The sequence below is a fragment of the Leucoraja erinacea genome, chromosome 12 (genome assembly GCF_028641065.1).
Source record: "Leucoraja erinacea ecotype New England chromosome 12, Leri_hhj_1, whole genome shotgun sequence".
Taxonomy (NCBI): domain Eukaryota; kingdom Metazoa; phylum Chordata; class Chondrichthyes; order Rajiformes; family Rajidae; genus Leucoraja; species Leucoraja erinaceus.
In genome coordinates this window covers 287,373-305,832 of record NC_073388.1, presented here as the reverse complement: position 1 = coordinate 305,832, position 18,460 = coordinate 287,373, and the positions used below count along the sequence as shown (strand labels likewise).

General features: G+C 58.7%; 1 protein-coding gene across 2 annotated transcripts; it reads right to left on the bottom strand.

The window, feature by feature from the left end:
* Positions 1-1,520: 1,520 nt before the first annotated feature.
* On the bottom strand, positions 1,521-17,827 carry LOC129701961 (gamma-aminobutyric acid receptor subunit alpha-3-like). 2 transcript variants are annotated; one of them, XM_055643407.1, is made up of 9 exons: positions 17,661-17,827; positions 16,341-16,462; positions 8,789-8,856; positions 7,568-7,758; positions 6,608-6,690; positions 5,940-6,083; positions 5,528-5,680; positions 3,283-3,494; positions 1,521-2,057 (listed from the first exon to the last, which is right to left on the bottom strand). In XM_055643407.1, the coding sequence occupies exons 1-9, from the start codon at positions 17,744-17,746 to the stop codon at positions 1,698-1,700; spliced, it is 1,419 nt and encodes a 472-aa protein (XP_055499382.1). In that variant the 5' UTR covers positions 17,747-17,827; the 3' UTR covers positions 1,521-1,697. The 2 variants fall into 2 exon arrangements, with proteins under 2 accessions (XP_055499382.1, XP_055499381.1); XM_055643406.1 differs by having other exon boundaries at positions 7,568-7,788; positions 17,661-17,826.
* Between the last annotated feature and the right edge of the window lie 633 nt (positions 17,828-18,460).

The window sequence follows — 18,460 nt, the reverse complement described above, 5'->3', positions numbered from 1 at the left end:
TACTCTGTAACTATATTTGAGGCCACTCTGAGGGAGATGAGGCTGACAGTGACAGAGATGTGGCCACCCTGTGGGACAGAGAGGGTGACAGAGGACCAGTGAGGCACGATGTCTGAGTCAGAGTCACACAGAATGGAAACAGGCCCTTCGGCCCAACTCATCCATGCCGGCCACAGTGCCCCATCTACACCAGTCCCACCGCTCTTTATTTGGCCCATATTCCCCTGGCCCACACCTGTCCTGTCCGTGTACCTGTCCAGGTGTCTTTAAAACATTGTGATAGTCCCAGCCTCAACTACCTCCTCCGGCAGCTCGTTCCATACACACACCACCCCTCAGAATCCTACTAAATCTTCCCCCCCCCCTCACCTTAACCCCGTGTCCTCTGGTTCTTGATTCACCTAGTCTGGGTAAAGGACTGTCCGATCTATTCCCCTCGTGGTTTACACGTCTGTGAGACCAGCCCTGACCCTCATGCCCCAAGGCTACGAACTGTTGGCAGCTGCCTGCCACACAGGAGGCGCGTGTGTGAGTGAGTGTGTGTGAGGGTGTGTGAGGGTGAGTGAGTGTGTGTGAGGATGTGCCGGCCTGGTGTGAGTGAGTGTGTGGGTGAGTGAGTGTGAGCCGGCTGGTGTGTGCATGTTTGCATGTGAGCGCGCGTGTGTGAGCGCGCGTGTGAGCGTGCGTGTGTGTGCGTGTGTGTGTGCGTGTGTGTGTGCATGAGTGTGCGTGCTTGTGTGCATGTGTGTGTGCGTGCGTGTGTGTGTGTGTGTGTGTGTGTGTGTGTGTGCGTGTGTGCGTGCGTGTGTGTGTGCGCGTGCGTGTGTGCGCGTGCGTGCGTGTGTGTGTGAGCGTGCGTGTGTGTGCGTGCGTGCGTGCGTGTGTGTGTGTGAGCGTGCGTGTGTGCGTGTGTGCGTTTGTGTATGTGCATGTGTGTGTGCGTGCGTCTGTATGTGCGTGTGTGTGCGTGTGTGTGTGCGTGTGTGCGTGGTGTGTGTGCGTGTGTGTGCGTGTGTGTGAGCGTGTGAGCGTGCGTGTGTGTGTGGAGCGTGTGTGTGTGGAGAGCGTGTGTGTGTGCGTGCGTGCGTGTGTGCGTGAGCGTGTGTGAGTGAGCGTGCGTGTGCGTGCGTGCGTGAGCGCGTGCGTGTGTGGTGAGCGTGTGTGGTGTGTGGCGTGTGTGTGTGTGTGAGCGTGCGTGTGTGTGTGTGTGTGCGTGCGTGTGTGCGTGCGTGCGTGTGCATGTGTTTGCGTGTGTGTGTGTGTGTGTTTGCTCGCGTGCGTGTGTGTGTGTTTGTGTGTGTGTGTGTGAGCGTGTGCGTGTGTGTGAGCGTGTGTGTGTGTGCGTGTGTGCGTGCGTGCGTGTGTGAGCGTGCGTGCGTGTGTGCGTGCGGACGTGTGTGCGTGCGTGTGGTGTGTGAGCGTGCGTGGTGTGGCGTGCGGGCGTGTGTGAGCGTGCGTGCGTGCGTGTGTGTGTGTGAGCGTGCGTGTGTGCGTGCGGGCGTGTTTGCGTGCGTGCGTGCGTGCGTGTGTGCGTGAGTGCGTGCGTGCGTGTGTGAGCGTGCGTGTGTGTGTGTGAGCGTGTGTGTGTGCGTGTGTGCGTGTGTGCGTGCGTGTGTGTGTCCAGTCACGGTACATGCAGACAGTTAAACACGAGGTGATGAAGGATAACAACTTTCATACACAACCTGCTGCTTTCTTTAGAAAACACTTATAAACAGACCACCTTGTGGGGGGGGGGGGGGGGGAGTCTTTTTCTTGGGGGCCGGGCCTTTAATGATGGGCTCTCTGTTGACGTAGGTGGCCCAGTAAACCAGGTTGAAGATGACAAAGAGGACAGGGAAGATGACACGTGACATCTTGTCCACCTTGCTCACACTGTTGTAGGTTTTCTTGCCATCGGGCAGCTGCTCCTCCATCCTGCCCATCTTGGCGTGGGCACCCGCACTCTTCGACACGGTGGCCAGCCCCGGCTCCTTGGTGATGTTCAGTGTGTACGTCGTCCCCACAATATTGTACGTGTTGTTGGTCTTCTTGGCCAGAGTGACTGGCTCCCGCTTCTGTCCTCACAACAGGAGGTCAAAGATCATAGAGTCAGTGTGGAAACAGGCCCTTGACCCCAACATGCCCTTGACCCCAACAGGCCCTTGACCCCAACAGGCCCTTGACCCCAACAGGCCCTTGACCCCAACATGCCCTTGACCCCAACATGCCCTTGACCCCAACATGCCCTTGACCCCAACCTGCCCACACCGGCCAACATGCCCTTGACCCCAACATGCCCTTGACCCCAACATGCCCTTGACCCCAACAGGCCCTTGACCCCAACATGCCCTTGACCCCAACCTGCCCCACACCGGCCAACATGCCCTTGACCCCAACATGCCCTTGACCCCAACATGCCCTTGACCCCAACATGCCCTTGACCCCAACCTGCCCACACCGGCCAACATGCCCCCTCTACACTAGTCATAGAGTGATACAGTGTGGAAACAGGCCCTTGACCCCAACATGCCCTTGACCCCAACAGGCCCTTGACCCCAACATGCCCCATCTATAGGCCCAGGTTTGGTCCATATCCATGTGCCTGTGTAACTGTTTTTTAAGTGGGTGCGGGAGGCAAGGTGCTGGTCCTGGTGGAATGGGAGGCAGTGGACAGGCAGGCTCGGACACACGGACTACACTGCCCATGGGTCTGGTCACATTAGCTTCTTGCGAGGATCTGATAACTGAGGCTGCTGATAAACCCAGGCTATGCCTCACCATCGCCACTGGACTGGAACAATCTGAGCTGGAGCTCGGCCACAGATGTTATTGGCAAGTCCACATCTGGCATGTGAGGAGAAGCGGGTAGCTCGGCAAGGTCAGGGAGCGTGGGTGACCAGAGGTCAGTAAATGTGGTCAAACAGGAAGAGGCAGAACATGCACGATTCAAGAAGATTCAATCAGGCAAGGCCTTTGTGGAAGATAAAGAAAAGTGGACAGAAGTGGACGATGGGCCAGACCCGGCCACGATGCCTTTGGCCACAACGCTCAGGACATTACTGTACAGGGTGGTTGATAGCTGGGTCTCACTGCCTGCCAGAGGACCAGGTGGAATCACATACCTTGAGCTCCTGGGGTTGGGGGTCGGGGGTCGGTGGTCAGGGGTCGGGAGTGCTCCCACCTTGAGCTCCTGGGGTTGGGGGTCAGGGGTCGGGGGTGCTCCCACCTTGAGCTCCTGGGGTTGGGGGAGATTGGGGGTCAGGGACGGGGGTCAGGGGTCAGGGTCGGGGGTGCACCCACCTTGAGCTCCTGGGCCTCCATGGCCTTGCGTCCGTCCCATGGCCAGCTGCGTTTGGTGAAATAGTTGACGGTGGCGAACTCGATGAGGGCGGAGAAGACGAAGGCGTAACAGACGGCGATGAACCAATCCATGGCCGTGGCGTACGCCACCTTGGGCAACGAGTTCCGGGCACTGATGCTCAATGTCGTCATAGTCAGCACCGTCGTCACCCCTAGAGATACAGCGTCACACCATTAACACGCACACACGGACACGCACACGCACACACACGGACACGCACACACACACGGACACACACGTATACACACACACGCACACGGACACACACGGACACGCACACACACGGACACGCACACACGGACACGGACACGGACACACACGTATACACACACACGCACACACCCGCACACGGACACGCACACGGACACACACGTACACACACACACGTACACACACGCACACACTACACAGACATGTACACACACACCCACACGTACGCACACACGTACACAGACACGTACACACAGACACACACGTACACACGCACACACACGGACACACACACACACACGTATACACACACACACACGTATACACACGCACACACACGGACACACACACACGTACACACACACACACATGGACACACACGTATACACACACACGTACACACACACGTACACACACGTACACAGACACGTACACACAGACACACACGTACACACACACACACACACACGGCACTCTGCCCCTCACTGACTGGTCCATGTCACACGGCTGAAACAGGCCCTTCAGCCCAACATGCCCCATCTATACTAGTCTCATCTGCGTTTGGTCCGTATCCCTTTAAACTTGTCCAATCCATGTACCTGTCTAGATGATTTTTAAATATTGTTATCGCGCCTGCCTTAAGTGCCTCCTCTGCCAGTTTGTTCCTCTCATGATTTTATACACCTCTATAAGATCACCCCTCATCCTCCTGCACTCCATGGAATAGAGACCCAGCCTACTCAACCTCTCCCTGTAACTCACACCCTCTAGTTCTGGCAACATCCTCATAAATCTTCTCTGAATCCTTTCCAGCTTGACAACATATTTCCTATAACACGGTGCCCAGAACTGAACACAATATTCTAAATGCAGTCTCACCAACGTCTTATACAACTGCAACATGACCTCCCAACTTCTATACTCAATGTGTAGGAAGGAACTACAGATGCTGGTTCACATCGAAGATAGACACAACATTTTGGAGTAACTCAGCGGGACATGCAGCATCTCTGGAGAGAAGGAAAAGGTGACGTTTCGGGATGAGACAGAGGAAGTGTCTCGACCAGAAACGTCACCTATCCATGTTCTCCACAGATGCTGCCTGACCCACTGAGTTACTCCAGCACTGTGTGAAACGTTACCTATCCATGTTCTCCACAGATGCTGCCTGACCCACTGAGTTACTCCAGCACTCAGTGAAACGTCACCTATCCATGTTCTCCACAGATGCTGCCTGACCTGCTGAGTTACTCCAGCACTCTGTGAAACGCCACCTATCCATGTTCTCCACAGATGCTGCCTAACCCGCTGAGTTACTCCAGCACTCTGTGAAACGTCACCTATCCATGTTCTCCACAGATGCTGCCTGACCCACTGAGTTACTCCAGCACTCTGTGAAACGTCACCTATCCATGTTCTCCACAGATGCTGCCTGACCCGCTGAGTTACTCCAGCACTCTGTGTGTTTATCTTCTATATTCCGCCCCCTGACTTCACCCTGTCTACCTGTGACGCCGCTGTCAAGGGGACTGTACTCCTTAATCCCTCTGCTCGACAACGCTCCCCCCAGCCCCGACCACCTCACCCTTATCTACATTCATCTCCATCTACAATGGCTCAGCCCCCTTGCCCAGACCACCAATAGCCTGATAGCTGATCACCACTGATATCTTCCAATCCCACAGGGGGGCAGACAGAGGGGGGGGGGGGGGGGGGGGGGGGGGGGGAGGAGGGGGGAGGGGCGGGGGGGGGGAGAGGGGAGGATGAGCAGACACCCAGGGCAGAAGGAGGGGGAGGAGGGATGGGGGGGGGGGGGATGGAGGGAAAGGGAAGAGGGGGGAAGATGGGGGATAGAGGGGGGAAGAGTGGGAGGAGGGAATGGGGGGGATGAGAGGGAGGGGGGATGGGGGGTACAGGGGAGGGATGAGGGGGGTACAGGGGGGGTAGACGGGGGGGTAGACGGGGTGACTGGACCAAAGACGGTGCGGGCAGGCACGGACTCGCGGTTGAGCCAGAAGGACACTTGAGACAAGATGACCGTCATGATACACGGCAGGTAGGTCTGGATGACAAAGTAGCCGATCTTCCTCTTCAGGTGGAAGTGAGTTGTCATGACGATGTATTCACCTGGGGGAGGGTGTAGACAGAAGGACAGACGGTCATCCCACCCGTCTAGACGGAGAGGCTGGGGGTCAGCAAGGGGTTCTGGCCCTTCCCCGGGTCAAGGGGGTAGTGGAGGGCAGCAGGGGTTGGAAGCGAGGGGTCATGCCGGGGTCATTCCTCAGTCTAGCTTGCAGGCAGTGGGAGCATAGGGCAGTGGGCAGGGGTCAGCAGGGAGTGGGCAGGGTTCACTGGTCAGCGGGCAGGGGTCAACGTGCTGCCCCACCTGTGTTGGAGCGGATGACCTCGGTGCCCACGGTCTGGCCCAGGAGGTCGTACTGGTTGAGCCGAGAGCCGTCCTCGGCCACCACGACCGAGTTGGCCTGACCGTGCGTCCACACGTACATCACCTCCGAGTTGGTGTAGGCATCTGTGGGCAGAGAATGACCGTCAGATACCCGACCCTTGACCCCGTGATCCCAGACCCCCGACCCCATGAACCCCAACCCACTGATCCCCGACCCCATGATCCCCAACCCCGTGATCCCCGACCCCGTGAACCCCGACCCCCTATCCCCTGACCCTTGCCCCTACCTCCGACTTTTACTTCTGAATCCCAATCCCTGACCCACAACCCTTACCCCCTGAACCCCGACCCCCACCCATCTACAGAAACCATTGAGTGTCCTGACCCCCCTCTGCTGTGACCTCTCCAACCCCAGGGTTCGGGGTTAATCCCGTGGACATGTGTGACGGTGGACCTGTGTGGTGGGAGACACGCGTGACGGTGGACACGCGTGACGGTGAACATGCGTGATGGTGAACACGCATGACGGTGTGGCCACATGTGGCGGTGGACGCGCGTGACGGTGGACACGTGTGGCGGTGGACACGCATGACAGTGAACACGCATGACGGTGGGGCCACACGTGGCGGTGGACACGCCAGACTCACAGCTGCCGAACTTGAGTGGACACGCGTGTGCATCCATGGGGAAATCCTCCAGGTGCATCGGGCACTCGGCATTAATGGTCAGCCTGGGGGCAGAGGGCAGAGGTTAGCCTGGGGGCAGAGGGCAAAGGTTAGCCTGAGGCAGGGGTCAGGAATGGGGCAGAGTGCAGAGGTCATCCTGGGGGTAGAATGAGGGCAGAGGTCAGGAGTCTGGGATCAGAGGCCGAGAGTAAGGGTCATGGGATCAGGCTCAGGGTATAGAGCAGCCCACTAGGTGGGTCAGGGGGTCAGGGGTTGGGGTCGGGAACGCGAGTCGTGGTCATCTCAGGGTGTAGAACAGGGTGGTGTTGTCCACTAGGCGGGTGGGAGTCGGGGTCGGGGGTTAGGGTGTGGGATGGGGGTCGGGGTTAGGGTGTGGGGTCGGGGGTCAGGGTGTGGGGTCGTGGTCAGGGTGTGTGGGTCAGGGTGTGGGATTGGGGTCGGTGGTCAGGGTATGGGATTGGGGTCAGGGTGTGGGGGTCGTGGTCATGGTGTGGGGTCGGGGGTCAGGGTGTGGGATTGGGGTCGGGGGTCAGGGTGTGGGATGGGGGTCGGGGGTCAGGGTATGGGATTGGGGTCAGGGTGTGGGGTCGTGGTCAGGGTGTGGAGTCGGGGGTCAGGGTGTGGGATTGGGGTCGGGGGTCAGGGTATGGGATTGGGGTCAGGGTGTGGGGTCGTGGTCAGGGTGTGGGGTCGGGGATCAGGGGGTGTGGGGTTGGGGGTCAGGGTGTGGGGTCGTGGTCAGGGTGTGGGGGTCGGGGGGTCAGGGTGTGGGGTCGGGGGTCAGGGGTGTGGGGTCACGGTGTGGGGTTAGGGTTGGGGGTCAGGGTGTGGGGTTAGGGTTGGGGGTCAGGGTGTGGGGTCGGGGGTCAGGGTGTGGGATTGGGGTCGGGGGTCAGGGTGTGGGGTTAGGGTCGAGCTCACCTCATGGTGTACAGCAGGGTGCCGTTGTCCACTAGACGCAGCAGTTTGTTGGGCGTGGTCATATTGTGGGCCACAGACTTCTTGCCGTTGTGGAAGAATGTGTCGGGCGTCCAGATCTTGCTGGCCAGTAGGTTGTTGAGCGGCAAGATGCGCATCGGACCCTTGAACTTCAGCCGCTCGTCTCTCCAGCTCTGGCGGAAAAACACGTCCACTGTGTACTCCTGCAGCCAGAGAGAGGGGTCAGTGTGGCCGGAGAGAGGGGTCAGTGTGGCCGGAGGGAGGGGTCAGTGTGGTATCCTCAACCCGGCCATCCTGACATCTCCATGTCCATTCCCTCCACAGATGCTGCCTGACCTGCTGGGTTCCCACAACACTGTGCCCAGACCTGTACCTGCTGTAGTGAGTCCCACACAGAGCCACCTGTTGGAGCCGCTGGCACCTGTACCTGTGTCCCGTGGCTTTACAATGGGATGAAGGTGATTGACAGGGCAAGGTGCAAAGACAGGGAGGTTGGGCACCGATTGCGATTGTCTTGTAGCTGATGCAAGGATGCAGAGGTGCAGATGATGGTGGTGCAGTGCAGGCTGCATTAATGCCAACAATGCTGTACAGGAATCAGAGACATCTGTGACAATGACTGGTCCACTGAGATTGCTGCAGCCTCTGCTGTGTTCCACTTCACTGAACCCCTCCAACCTGCTTATATCTCCCAGTGACGCAGTCACTGCATTAATGAGCCCCAGATCGAGGGCGTGCGTTCAAAATCCCTGCGGCTGGCAGTCAGATGTGAGGGCTTGTATGATTCACACCTCCCCTGCTGACCACACATTGAGACACTGGCCAGCTCAGAAGTAACAGGAGTACAATTAGGCCTTGGTCCATCATGGCTGATCAAACTCTCCCTCCTAACCCCATTCTCCTGCCTTCTCCCCATAACCCCTGACACCCGCACTAATCAAGAATCTATCTATCACTGCCACTGACTTGGCCTCCACAGCCGTCTGTGGCAAAGAATTACACAGATTCACCACCCTCTGACTAAAGAAATTTCTCCTCATCTTCCGAAAAGAACGTGCTTTAATTCTGAGGCTGTGACCTCTAGTCCGAGACTCTCCCACCAGTGGATGAGTAAGAAGGAACTGCAGGTACTGCCCTCCCTGTGCCTTCAGCTCCGACCACTGATGGTACAGAGCCCCCCACCGAGTCTCATCCCAAACTCACCATGTCTGTGTCTGACACCGGCCCAAAGCTGGTGACATAGATGTCCGTCTTCACCTCCGTAACACTTTCTGTGAAAGGAGAGGAGAGGATGGAGGTGTGATTCCAGTTCCCACCCTCGCATCCCCCACTCACTCCCCCCCCCCCCCCCCAGTCCCCACTCCCCCCCCCCCCCCCCCCCTCTCCCTCCCCCCCCCCCCCCCCCCACTGCAGAAACCACTGTCTACAACCCTGGCCATGATGATTCAGTGGCCAGCCAGACTGACCGCTTGTTATAATGTTTCGATCGTCCTGAGTGAAGTGGTGACCTTGCCAGACTCGTGCTAAGTTTCCAAATCCTAGAGTGTTGCTCGATGCTGGCAGATCCCACGACAACGTTCCCATCTCAGCACGTCCGTCTGTCCAAACTGTGCATCAGTCACTCATAGTAACAGCATCACAACACAGATTGGATCAGGGCTGTGATTGAGAACAACCTGCCCAGGAGTGGAGGGAACTGAGGGATGACCCCCAGAGGAGTGACCCCCCAGAGGAGGGACCCCCCCAGAGGAGTGACCCCCCAGAGGAGGGACCCCCCCAGAGGAGTGACCCCACAGAGTTACCCTCCAGAGGGATGACCCCCCAGAGGGGTGACCCCCAGAGGAGTGACCCCCCCCAGAGGAGGGACCCCCCCCCCGGAGGAGTGACCCCCCCAGAGGAGGGACCCCCCAGAGGAGGGACCCCCCCAGAGTTACCCCAGAGGAGTGACCCCCCAGAGGAGTGACCCCCCAGAGGAGGGACCCCCCCAGAGGAGGGACCCACAGAGTTACTCCAGAGGGGTGACCCACCCAGAGTTAATCCAGAGGGGTGACCCCCAGAGGAGGGACCCCCCAGAGAGTTACCCCAGAGGAGGGACCCCCAGAGGAGTGACCCCCCCAGAGGAGTGACCCCCCCCAGAGTTACCCCAGAGGAGTGACCCCCAGAGGAGTGACCCCCCCCCAGAGGAGAGACCCCCCCAGAGGAGTGATGAGAGTGTGTGGATAATTCCAGGGGGTACAGAGAGGATTGATATTGGGAATCTTTCTGCCGTGTGTGGGGTGTCAGACAAGGGGCACTGGTTTAAGGAGAGGAATATGTTTGAAGAGGGATGTGAGGGGTGAGATTACTGTACAGAGTGGCTGATAGCTGGATCTCACTGCCAGAGGACGAGGTGGAATCAGATACACTAACGACATCTCAGGGGCATTTAGACTCCAACATGACCAGGCAATAGGATGTGCTCCTACAGCAGGCGTGGGATTGGTGTTGGCAGGTGCAGTATCTACACTAGTCTCACCCACCCACGTTTGGCCCATATCCCTCTAAACCTGAAGAAGTGTGTCAGCCTGAAACGTCACCCATCCCTTCTCTCCAGAGATGCTGCCCGTCCTGCTGAGTTACTCCAGCGTTTTGTGTCTATCTTCGATTTAAACCTGCATCTGCAATTCCTTCTTACACTATCCATGTACCAGCCCAAATGTTGTGAGAGTCCCAGCCTCAACTACCTCCTCTGGCAGCTCGTTCCATACACCCACTCTGTGGAATAGTTGCCCCTCAGGTTCCTATTCCATTTTCCCCTCCTCACCTTAAACTACAGAGCATTGAGAAAGTATTCACACCCCTTCACCTTTTACACATTTTGTTACGTTACAGCCTTATTCTAAAATGGATTAAGTTCATTTTTTAAATTTTCAATCTACACACAGTAGCCCACAATAAAAAAGCGAAAACATGTGTTAGAAATGTTTGCAAAGTAATTAAAAATAAATAACTGAAATATCACATTTACATAAGTATTCAGACCCTTTACTCAGTACTTTGTTGAGGCACCTTTGGCAGCGATTACAGCCTCAAGTCTTCTTGGGTATGACGCTACAAGCTTGGCACACCTGGATTTGGGTCATTTCTCCCATTCTCTACAGATCCTCTAAAGCTCTGTCAGGTTGGATGGGGAGCGTCGATGTACAGTTATTTTCGGGTCCCTCCAGAGATGTTCGATTGGGTCAAGTCCGGGCTCTGGCTGGACCACTCTAGAACATTCACAGACTTGCCACAAACCCTCTCCTGCGTTGTCTTGGCTGTGTGTTTAGGGTCGTTGTCCTGTTAGAAGGTGAACCTCCGCCCCAGTCTGTGGTCCAGAACGTTCTGGAGCAGGTTTTCATTACGGATCTCTCTGTACTTTGCTCCATTCATCTTTCCCTTGATCATGACTAGTCTCCCAGTTCCTGCCGCTGAAAAACATCCCCACAGCATGATGCTGCCACCACCATGCTTCACCGTAGGTATGGCATTGGCCAGGTGATGAGCGGTGCCTGGTTTCCTCCAGACGTGACGCTTGGCATTCTGGCCAAAGAATTCAATCTTCATTTCATCAGGCCAGGGGAATCTTATTTAGGTGCCTTTTGGCAAACTCCAAGCGGGCTGTCATGTGCCTTTTACTGAGGAGTGGCTTCTGTCTGGCCACTCTACCATAAAGGCCTGATTGGTGGAGTGCTGCAGATATAGTTGTCCTTCTGGAAGTTTTTTCCCCATCTCCACAGAGGAACTCTGGAGCTCTATCAGAGTGACCATCGGGTTCTTGGTCACCTCCCTGACCAAGGCCCCTCTCCCCCGATTGCTCAGTTTGGCTGGGCAGCCAGCTCTATGAAGAGTCCTGGTGGTTCCATTTAAGAATGATGGAGGCCATTGTGCTCTTTGGGACCTGCAATGCTGCAGAAATTGTTTTATACCCTTCCCCAGACCTGTGTCTCAACACAATCCTGTCTCGGAGGTCCACAGACAATTCCTTTGTCTTCATGGCTTGTTTTTTGCTCTGACATGCACTGTCAACTGTGGGACCTTATATAGACAGGTGTGTGCCTTACCAAATCATGTCCAATCAATTTAATTTACCACTGGTGGACTCCAATCAAGTTGTAGAAACATCTTAAAGGGCCTGTCCCACCAGCATGTGGTGAGCGTGACCTAACGTGGTCGCTTGAGCCATACGGCCTCACGGGGCCAGTCCCACCGATCACCGGAGGCGTATGGAGTTGTGCGGGGCTGGTGCGGGGCTGGTGCGGGGCTGGTCCCGACATCGTGCAGGGTCTCGACGCCATACGTAGCGTCTTGACGGCGTACGCCTAGCGCATGGCGTAGCGCGATGATGTCACCGCCTAGCGCATGGCGTAGCACGATGATGTCACCGCTCGACGCCGTGCGACGTCCAAATTCAGTCGGCCCGCCTCCTGCCCGGCTGATTGGTGAGTATGATGTCGGGACCAGCTCCGCACAACTCCACACAACTCCGCAGTTGGAAGAGGGACCGGCCCCGCGAGGCCGTACGCCTTAAGCCACCACGTTTAGTCGCACTAGACACGTGCGTTCACATGCTGGTGGGACAGGCCCTTTAGGATAATCAATGGAAACACGATGAACCTAAGCTCAATTTTGTCTCATAACAAAGGGTCTGAATACTTATGTAAATGTGATATTTCAGTTATTTATTTGTAATTACTTTGCAAACATTTCTAAACACCTGTTTTCGCTTCTTCATTCTTCGTATTGTGTGTAGATTGATGATAAAAATGAATTTAATCCATTTTAAAATAAGGCTGTAACTTAACAAATTGTGGAAAAAGTGAAGAGGTCTGAATACTTTCTGAATGCACTGTATGTAGTCTGGTTCTCGATTCCCCCAGCATGGGTAAAAGCCTCTGTACAGTCAGCCTATCTCTTTGCCCATGGTTTTATACACTTCTATAAGATCACCCCTCATCCTCCTGCGCTGCAAGAAATAAAGTCCTAGCCTGCTGCGTCCTAGCGGTGCTGGCTCGAAGGGCCGAATGGCCTTCTCCGGCACCTATTATCGTGTAAATATTCCATCTTAACGGCATCTTTATTACAGCAGTGTGACCACAACTAGAACACAATATCCAGGTGGGGCCTCACTAATGTCCTTGTACAGCTACACCTGCTCCATGGACCTTGGTATCTCACCTCCATCCATGGCCAAGTCCCTCCATCCCATGACATTGTACACACTTGCTATTCAGAAACATTCTTCCATTCCATGCCCAGTGGATATGCCCACCTGTCCCCACCTGTCCCCTGTCCCCCTGTCCCCCACCTGTCCCCCCCACCTGTCCCCTGTCCCCACCTGTCCCCCTGTCCCCCACCTGTCCCCTGTCCCCCCACTTGTCCCCTGTCCCCCACCTGTCCCCTGTCCCCTGTCCCCACCTGTCTGTCCCTGTCCCCACCTGTCCCCACCTGTCCCCTGTCCCCCCCCCTTGTCCCTGTCCCCCTGTCCCCACCTGTCCCCACCTGTCCCCCTGTCCCCCTTGTCCCTGTCCCCACCTGTCCCCCTGTCCCTGTCCTGTCCCCCCTGTCCCCTGTCCCCACCTGTCCCCTGTCCCCCACCTCCCCCCTGTCCCCTGTCCCCACCCTGTCCCCCCCTGTCCCCTGTCCCCACTGTCCCCTGTCCCCCCTGTCCCCTGTCCCCTGTCCCCTGTCCCCACCCCCTGTCCCCACCTGTTCCCCACCTGTCCCCTGTCCCCACCTGTCCCCCCTGTCCCCCCTCCCCCTCCCACCCCCACCTGTCCCCTGTCCCCACCTGTCCCCTGTCCCCACTGTCCCCCCTCCCCTGTCCCCACTTGTCCCCTGTCCCCACCTGTCCCCACCTGTCCCCACTTGTCCCCTGTCCCCACCTGTCCCCCCTGTTCCCCTGTCCCCCCCTGTCCCCTGTCCCCACCTGTCCCCCTGTCCCCACCTGTCCCCCACCTGTCCCCTGTCCCCACCTGTCCCCTGTCCCCTGTCCCCCACCTGTCCCCTGTCCCCCCCTGTCCCCTGTCCCCTGTCCCCACCTGTCCCCACTTGTCCCCTGTCCCCCACCTGTCCCCACCTGTCCCCTGTCCCCCACCTGTCCCCCACTGTCCCCTGTCCCCTGTCCCCTGTCCCCTGTCCCCACCTGTCCCCACCTGTCCCCTGTCCCCACCTGTCCCCCCTGTCCCCCCCTGTCCCCCCCCCCACCTGTCCCCCTGTCCCCCCCACCTGTCCCCTGTCCCCACCTGTCCCCCCCCTTGTCCCCTGTCCCCCACCTTCCCCTGTCCCCTGTCCCCCCCTGTCCCCTGTCCCTGTCCCCACCTGTCCCCCTGTCCCCCACCTGTCCCCTGTCCCCACCTGTCCCCACCCTGTCCCCTGTCCCCCCTGTCCCCTGTCCACCTGTCCCCTGTCCCCACCTGTCCCCCAACACCTGTCCCCTGTCCCCCCCCCCCTGTCCCCCCTGTCCCCTGTCTGTCCCTGTCCCCTGTCCCCACCTGTCCCCACCTGTCCCCTGTCCCCTGTCCCCTGTCCTGTCCCCCCCTGTCCCCCCTGTCCCCTGTCCCCACCCCCCTGTCCCCCCACCTGTCCCCTGTCCCCACCTGTCCCCTGGTCCCCCTGTGTCACCTGCCCCCCCTGTCCCCTGTCCCCACCTGTCCCCCCTGTCCCCACCTGTCCCCTGTCCCCCCACCTGTCCCCACCTGTCCCCCCCACCTGTCCCCTGTTCCCCCTGTCCCCACCACCGGTCCCCTGTCCCCCCTGTCCCCACCCTGTCCCCCCCCACCTGTCCCCTGTCCCCCACTGTCCCCTGTCCCCCTGTCCCCACCTGTCCCCTGGTCCCCCCTGTCCCCCCACCTGTCCCCTGTCCCCACCTGTCCCCTGTCCCCACCTGTCCCCTGTCCCCACCTGTCCCCTGTCCCCACCTGTCCCCTGTCCCCCACCTGTCCCCTGTCCCCACCTGTCCCCCCTGTCCCCCCCACCTGTCCCCCCACCTGTCCCTGTCCCCACCTGTCCCCCCCCACCTGTCCCCTGTCCCCTGTCCCCTGTCCCCCCCCCTGTCCCCTGTCCCCCACCTGTGTCCCCTGTCCCCCCTGTCCCCTGTCCCCACCTGTCCCCCTGTCCCCCCTGTCCCCTGTCCCCACTTGTCCCCTGTCCCCCCTGTCCCCACCTGTCACCTGTCCCCCCTGTCCCCACCTGTCCCCTGTCCCCCACCTGTCCCCCTGTCCCCACCTGTCCCCTGTCCCCCCCTGTCCCCTGTCCCCACCTGTCCCCACCCCTGTCCCCACCTGTCCCCACCTGTCCCCACCTGTCCCTGTCCCCCCCTGTCCCCACCCTGTCCCCCACCTGTCCCCTGTCCCCCACCTGTCCCCTGTCCCCCTGTCCCCACCTGTCCCCTGTCCCCACCTGTCACCTGTCCCCACCTGTCCCCCACCTGTCCCCACCTGTCCCCACCTGTGTCCCCACCTGTCCCCTGTCCCCCCTGTCCCCCCACCTGTCCCCCCTGTCCCCCCCCTGTCCCCTGTCCCCCACCTGTCCCCCTGTCCCCCCTGTCCCCACCTGTCCCCCCCCCACTGTCCCCTGTCCCCACCTGTCCCCTGTCCCCTGTCCCCCCTGTCCCCACCTGTCCCCTGTCCCCACCCCACTTGTCCCCTGTCCTGTCCCCTGTCCCCACCTGTCCCCTGTCCCCACCTGTCCCCTGTCCCCCCTGTCCCCTGTCCCCACTTGTCCCCTGTCCCCCCTGTCCCCTGTCCCCACTGTCCCCCTGTCCCCACCTGTCCCCTGTCCCCACTTGTCCCCTGTCCCCCCTGTCCCCCCACCTGTCCCCTGTCCCCACCTGTCCCCACCTGTTGTCCCCTGTCCCCCCACACCTGTCCCCTGTCCCCCCCTGTCCCCACCTGTCCCCTGTCCCCCCTTGTCCCCCTGTCCCCACTGTCCCTGTCCCCCTGTCCCCTGTCCCCACCTGTCCCCTGTCCCCCCCCTGTCCCCACCTGTCCCCCTGTCCCCCCTGTCCCCTGTCCCCACCTGTCCCCTGTCCCCCCCTGTCCCACCTGTCCCCTGTCCCCACCTGTCCCCTGTCCCCACCTGTCCCCCCCCCACTGTCCCCTGTCCCCACCTGTCCCCCCCCCTGTCCCCACCTGTCCCCACCTGTCCCCACCTGTCACCTGTCCCCACCTGTCCCCACCCCACCTGTCCCACCTGTCCCCTGTCCCCCCACCCCTTCCCCTTGTGTCCCCACCTGTCCCCACCTTGTCCCCACCTGTCCCCTGTCCCCACCTGTCCCCACCTGTCCCCACCTGTCCCCCACCTGTCCCCACCTGTCCCCACCCTGTCCCCTGTCCCCACCTGTCCCCTGTCCCCACCTGTCCCCTGTCCCCAGTGACCCCGGTCTCCTTCAGCCAACGGATGATTGGGGCAATAGTTGACCTTCCACTGTTCAGTGACACAGAGTGACTGTTGCCAACTCAGGCCCTTCCCCCTCCCCCCGCACCAACCCCACAGTGTGTCCAGCTGTTCCCAGTGTGTCCAGCTGTTCACCAAGTGCTTCTCTGTTTGCACCACCAGCACCAGGAGGCCATTCAGCCCTTGCACCAATTCTAGCATTGAGTGACATGATGACTGACAGAGCCACTGAGTCAAACAACATCCCAGTGACCCCATTGCCCACCGCGTTGACCGTAGCCTCCAATGCCTTGGTCAAGTGGGGTACAGGGGGATGGGCTGTCCGGCCGCTGACCGTTACCTCCCAGGCCGGGCCGTAGCCGGTTGTCATAGCCGTCCAGCAGCCGGTCAAGGATCCTGGTGAAGATGGTGATGTTGTCCTTGCCGTCGGTCGGCACCGGACGGGCGTGTTTCTTTGAGAATCTGCAAATCAAAACCCAGCAAGAATATTACCGTCGGCAACCGAGCAGCGGTGGGGAAACACAACACAGTGTCCGGCAGCCTCTGCGGAAACACAGCGTCAGGCAGCCTCTGCGGAAGAGGAGACAGGGCTGATGGTGGAGGGAGGGTGGAGCTCATCAGTAACCAGGGGGCCATGGAGCTGAGAGCCAGTGTGGGTGGGGTGTTTGTAGCACCAACTGCATACATCTGTCCCCCTCACCCCTCCCCCCTCCCCCTCTCCTCAAATGTAGACATCTACCAATCTAGTTCACGCTGAAAGCAAGCATAGTCATAGAGACACAGGAACAGGCCCTTTGGCCCACCTTGTCCATGCTGACATGTTGGCATACTGGGCTAGTCCCATTTGCCTGCATTTGGCCCAGGTGCCTCTAAACCCTTCCTGTCCACATACAGCTTCCTCCGGCAGCTTGGTCCAGACACAGACCCCCCTCTGTGTGAAAAAGTTGCCCCTCAGCTTCCTATTAAATCTTTCCCTCCTCACCTTAAACCCGTGTCCTCTGGTCCTCGGTTCCCCTACTCTGGGCAAGAGGCTCTGTGCGTCTACCCGATCTATTCCTCTCATTATTTTATACACCTCTATAAGATCACCCCTCATTCTCCAGCGCTCCAAGGAATAGATACCCAGCCTGGCTCAACATGTCTCTGTAGCTCAGGCCCTTGAGTCCCGGCAACATCCTAGTGAATATACTCTTTGTGGATTAATGACATTGTTGCACAGGGAGGTGAAGACGGACATCTCACGGGCAGTGGCCGCGATGGTGCCACGATGGTGACGGAGGGTCATCTCACGGGCAGTGGCCGCGATGGTGACGGAGGGTCATCTCATGGGGCAGTGGCTGCGATGGTGACAGAGGGTCATCTCACGGGCAGTGGCTGCGATGGTGAGGGTCATCTCACAGGCAGTGGCCGCGATGGTGACGGAGGGTCATCTCACGGGCAGAGGGCACGCGATGGTGCGCTGGTGAGGGTCATCTCACGGTCATCTCACAGGCAGTGGCCGCGATGGTCATGGTCATCTCATGGGGCAGTGGCCGCGATGGTGACGGAGGGTCATCTCATGGGGCAGTGGCTGCGATGGTGACGGAGGGTCATCTCATGGGGCAGTGGCCGCGATGGTGAGGCCAGCATGGTACATGATGAGCAAGAGGGGGCAACTTACCCATGGACGGTCAAGCAGGTCCTGGACAGGAGAACAATGAGCAGAGTGGTGTAGAGAACTAAGAAGCCCATCACCTGCTCGGCCATCACCAGCCTCTCTCCCCAGTCCAGTCCAGTCCCGGCAGGTGGTGGTGGCAGCGAGACCTGCAGAGACACCAGATAACAGATGGTCAGTGGAGGATGAAGGGTGACGGAGATTTCACCCGCTGGAGACGTGGAAATGAGTCTGGGATTGGAAATGTTCTGTTGCAATTATTAATTTGTAATCTGGGTTTACACAGCGTCACGTTAGTTCATAGTCGACTGAGTTTCAATTTGTTGGGCTGCTTATTGCCTCCATTTCCCAATTAGCGCAGCCCCGAGTCTGTACATCGTTCTGCTAAAGAGGCGGATATTTCTGCACAATCTACACTCACACCCTTTCACCTCAGGCCAGCACGGTGATGTTTCATAGACTGGCACATTGAACTGCAGCAAACCTGAACATCACCTATCCATGTTCTCCACAGATGCTGCCTGACCCGCTGAGTTACTCCAGCACTCTGTGAAACGTCACCTATCCATGTTCTCCACAGATGCTAACTAAAGAAATCCCACCTCATCTTCTTTCTAAAAGAACGTCCTTTAATTCTGAGGCTGTGGCCTCTAGTCCTAGACTCTCCCACTAGTGGAAACATCCTCTCCACATCCACTCTATCCAAGCCTTTTACTTTTCTGTAAGTTTCAGTAATGTCCCCCCTAATTCTTCTAAACTCCAGCGAGTACAGGCCCAGTGCCGACAAACGCTCTCTCCAGAACCAG

Bases quoted from the DNA above. Each gene is read 5' to 3' on its own strand.
- LOC129701961 (XM_055643406.1), bottom strand. From the start codon at position 17,746: ATGGCCGAGCAGGTGATGGGCTTCTTAGTTCTCTACACCACTCTGCTC. The intron at 8,857-16,340 runs GTAACGGTCAGC...CTCCTTTCACAG, and splicing joins GCTACGGCCCGGCCTGGGAG to AAAGTGTTACGGAGGTGAAG. The intron at 6,084-6,607 runs GTGAGTCTGGCG...CTCTGCCCACAG, and splicing joins TCCACTCAAGTTCGGCAGCT to ATGCCTACACCAACTCGGAG.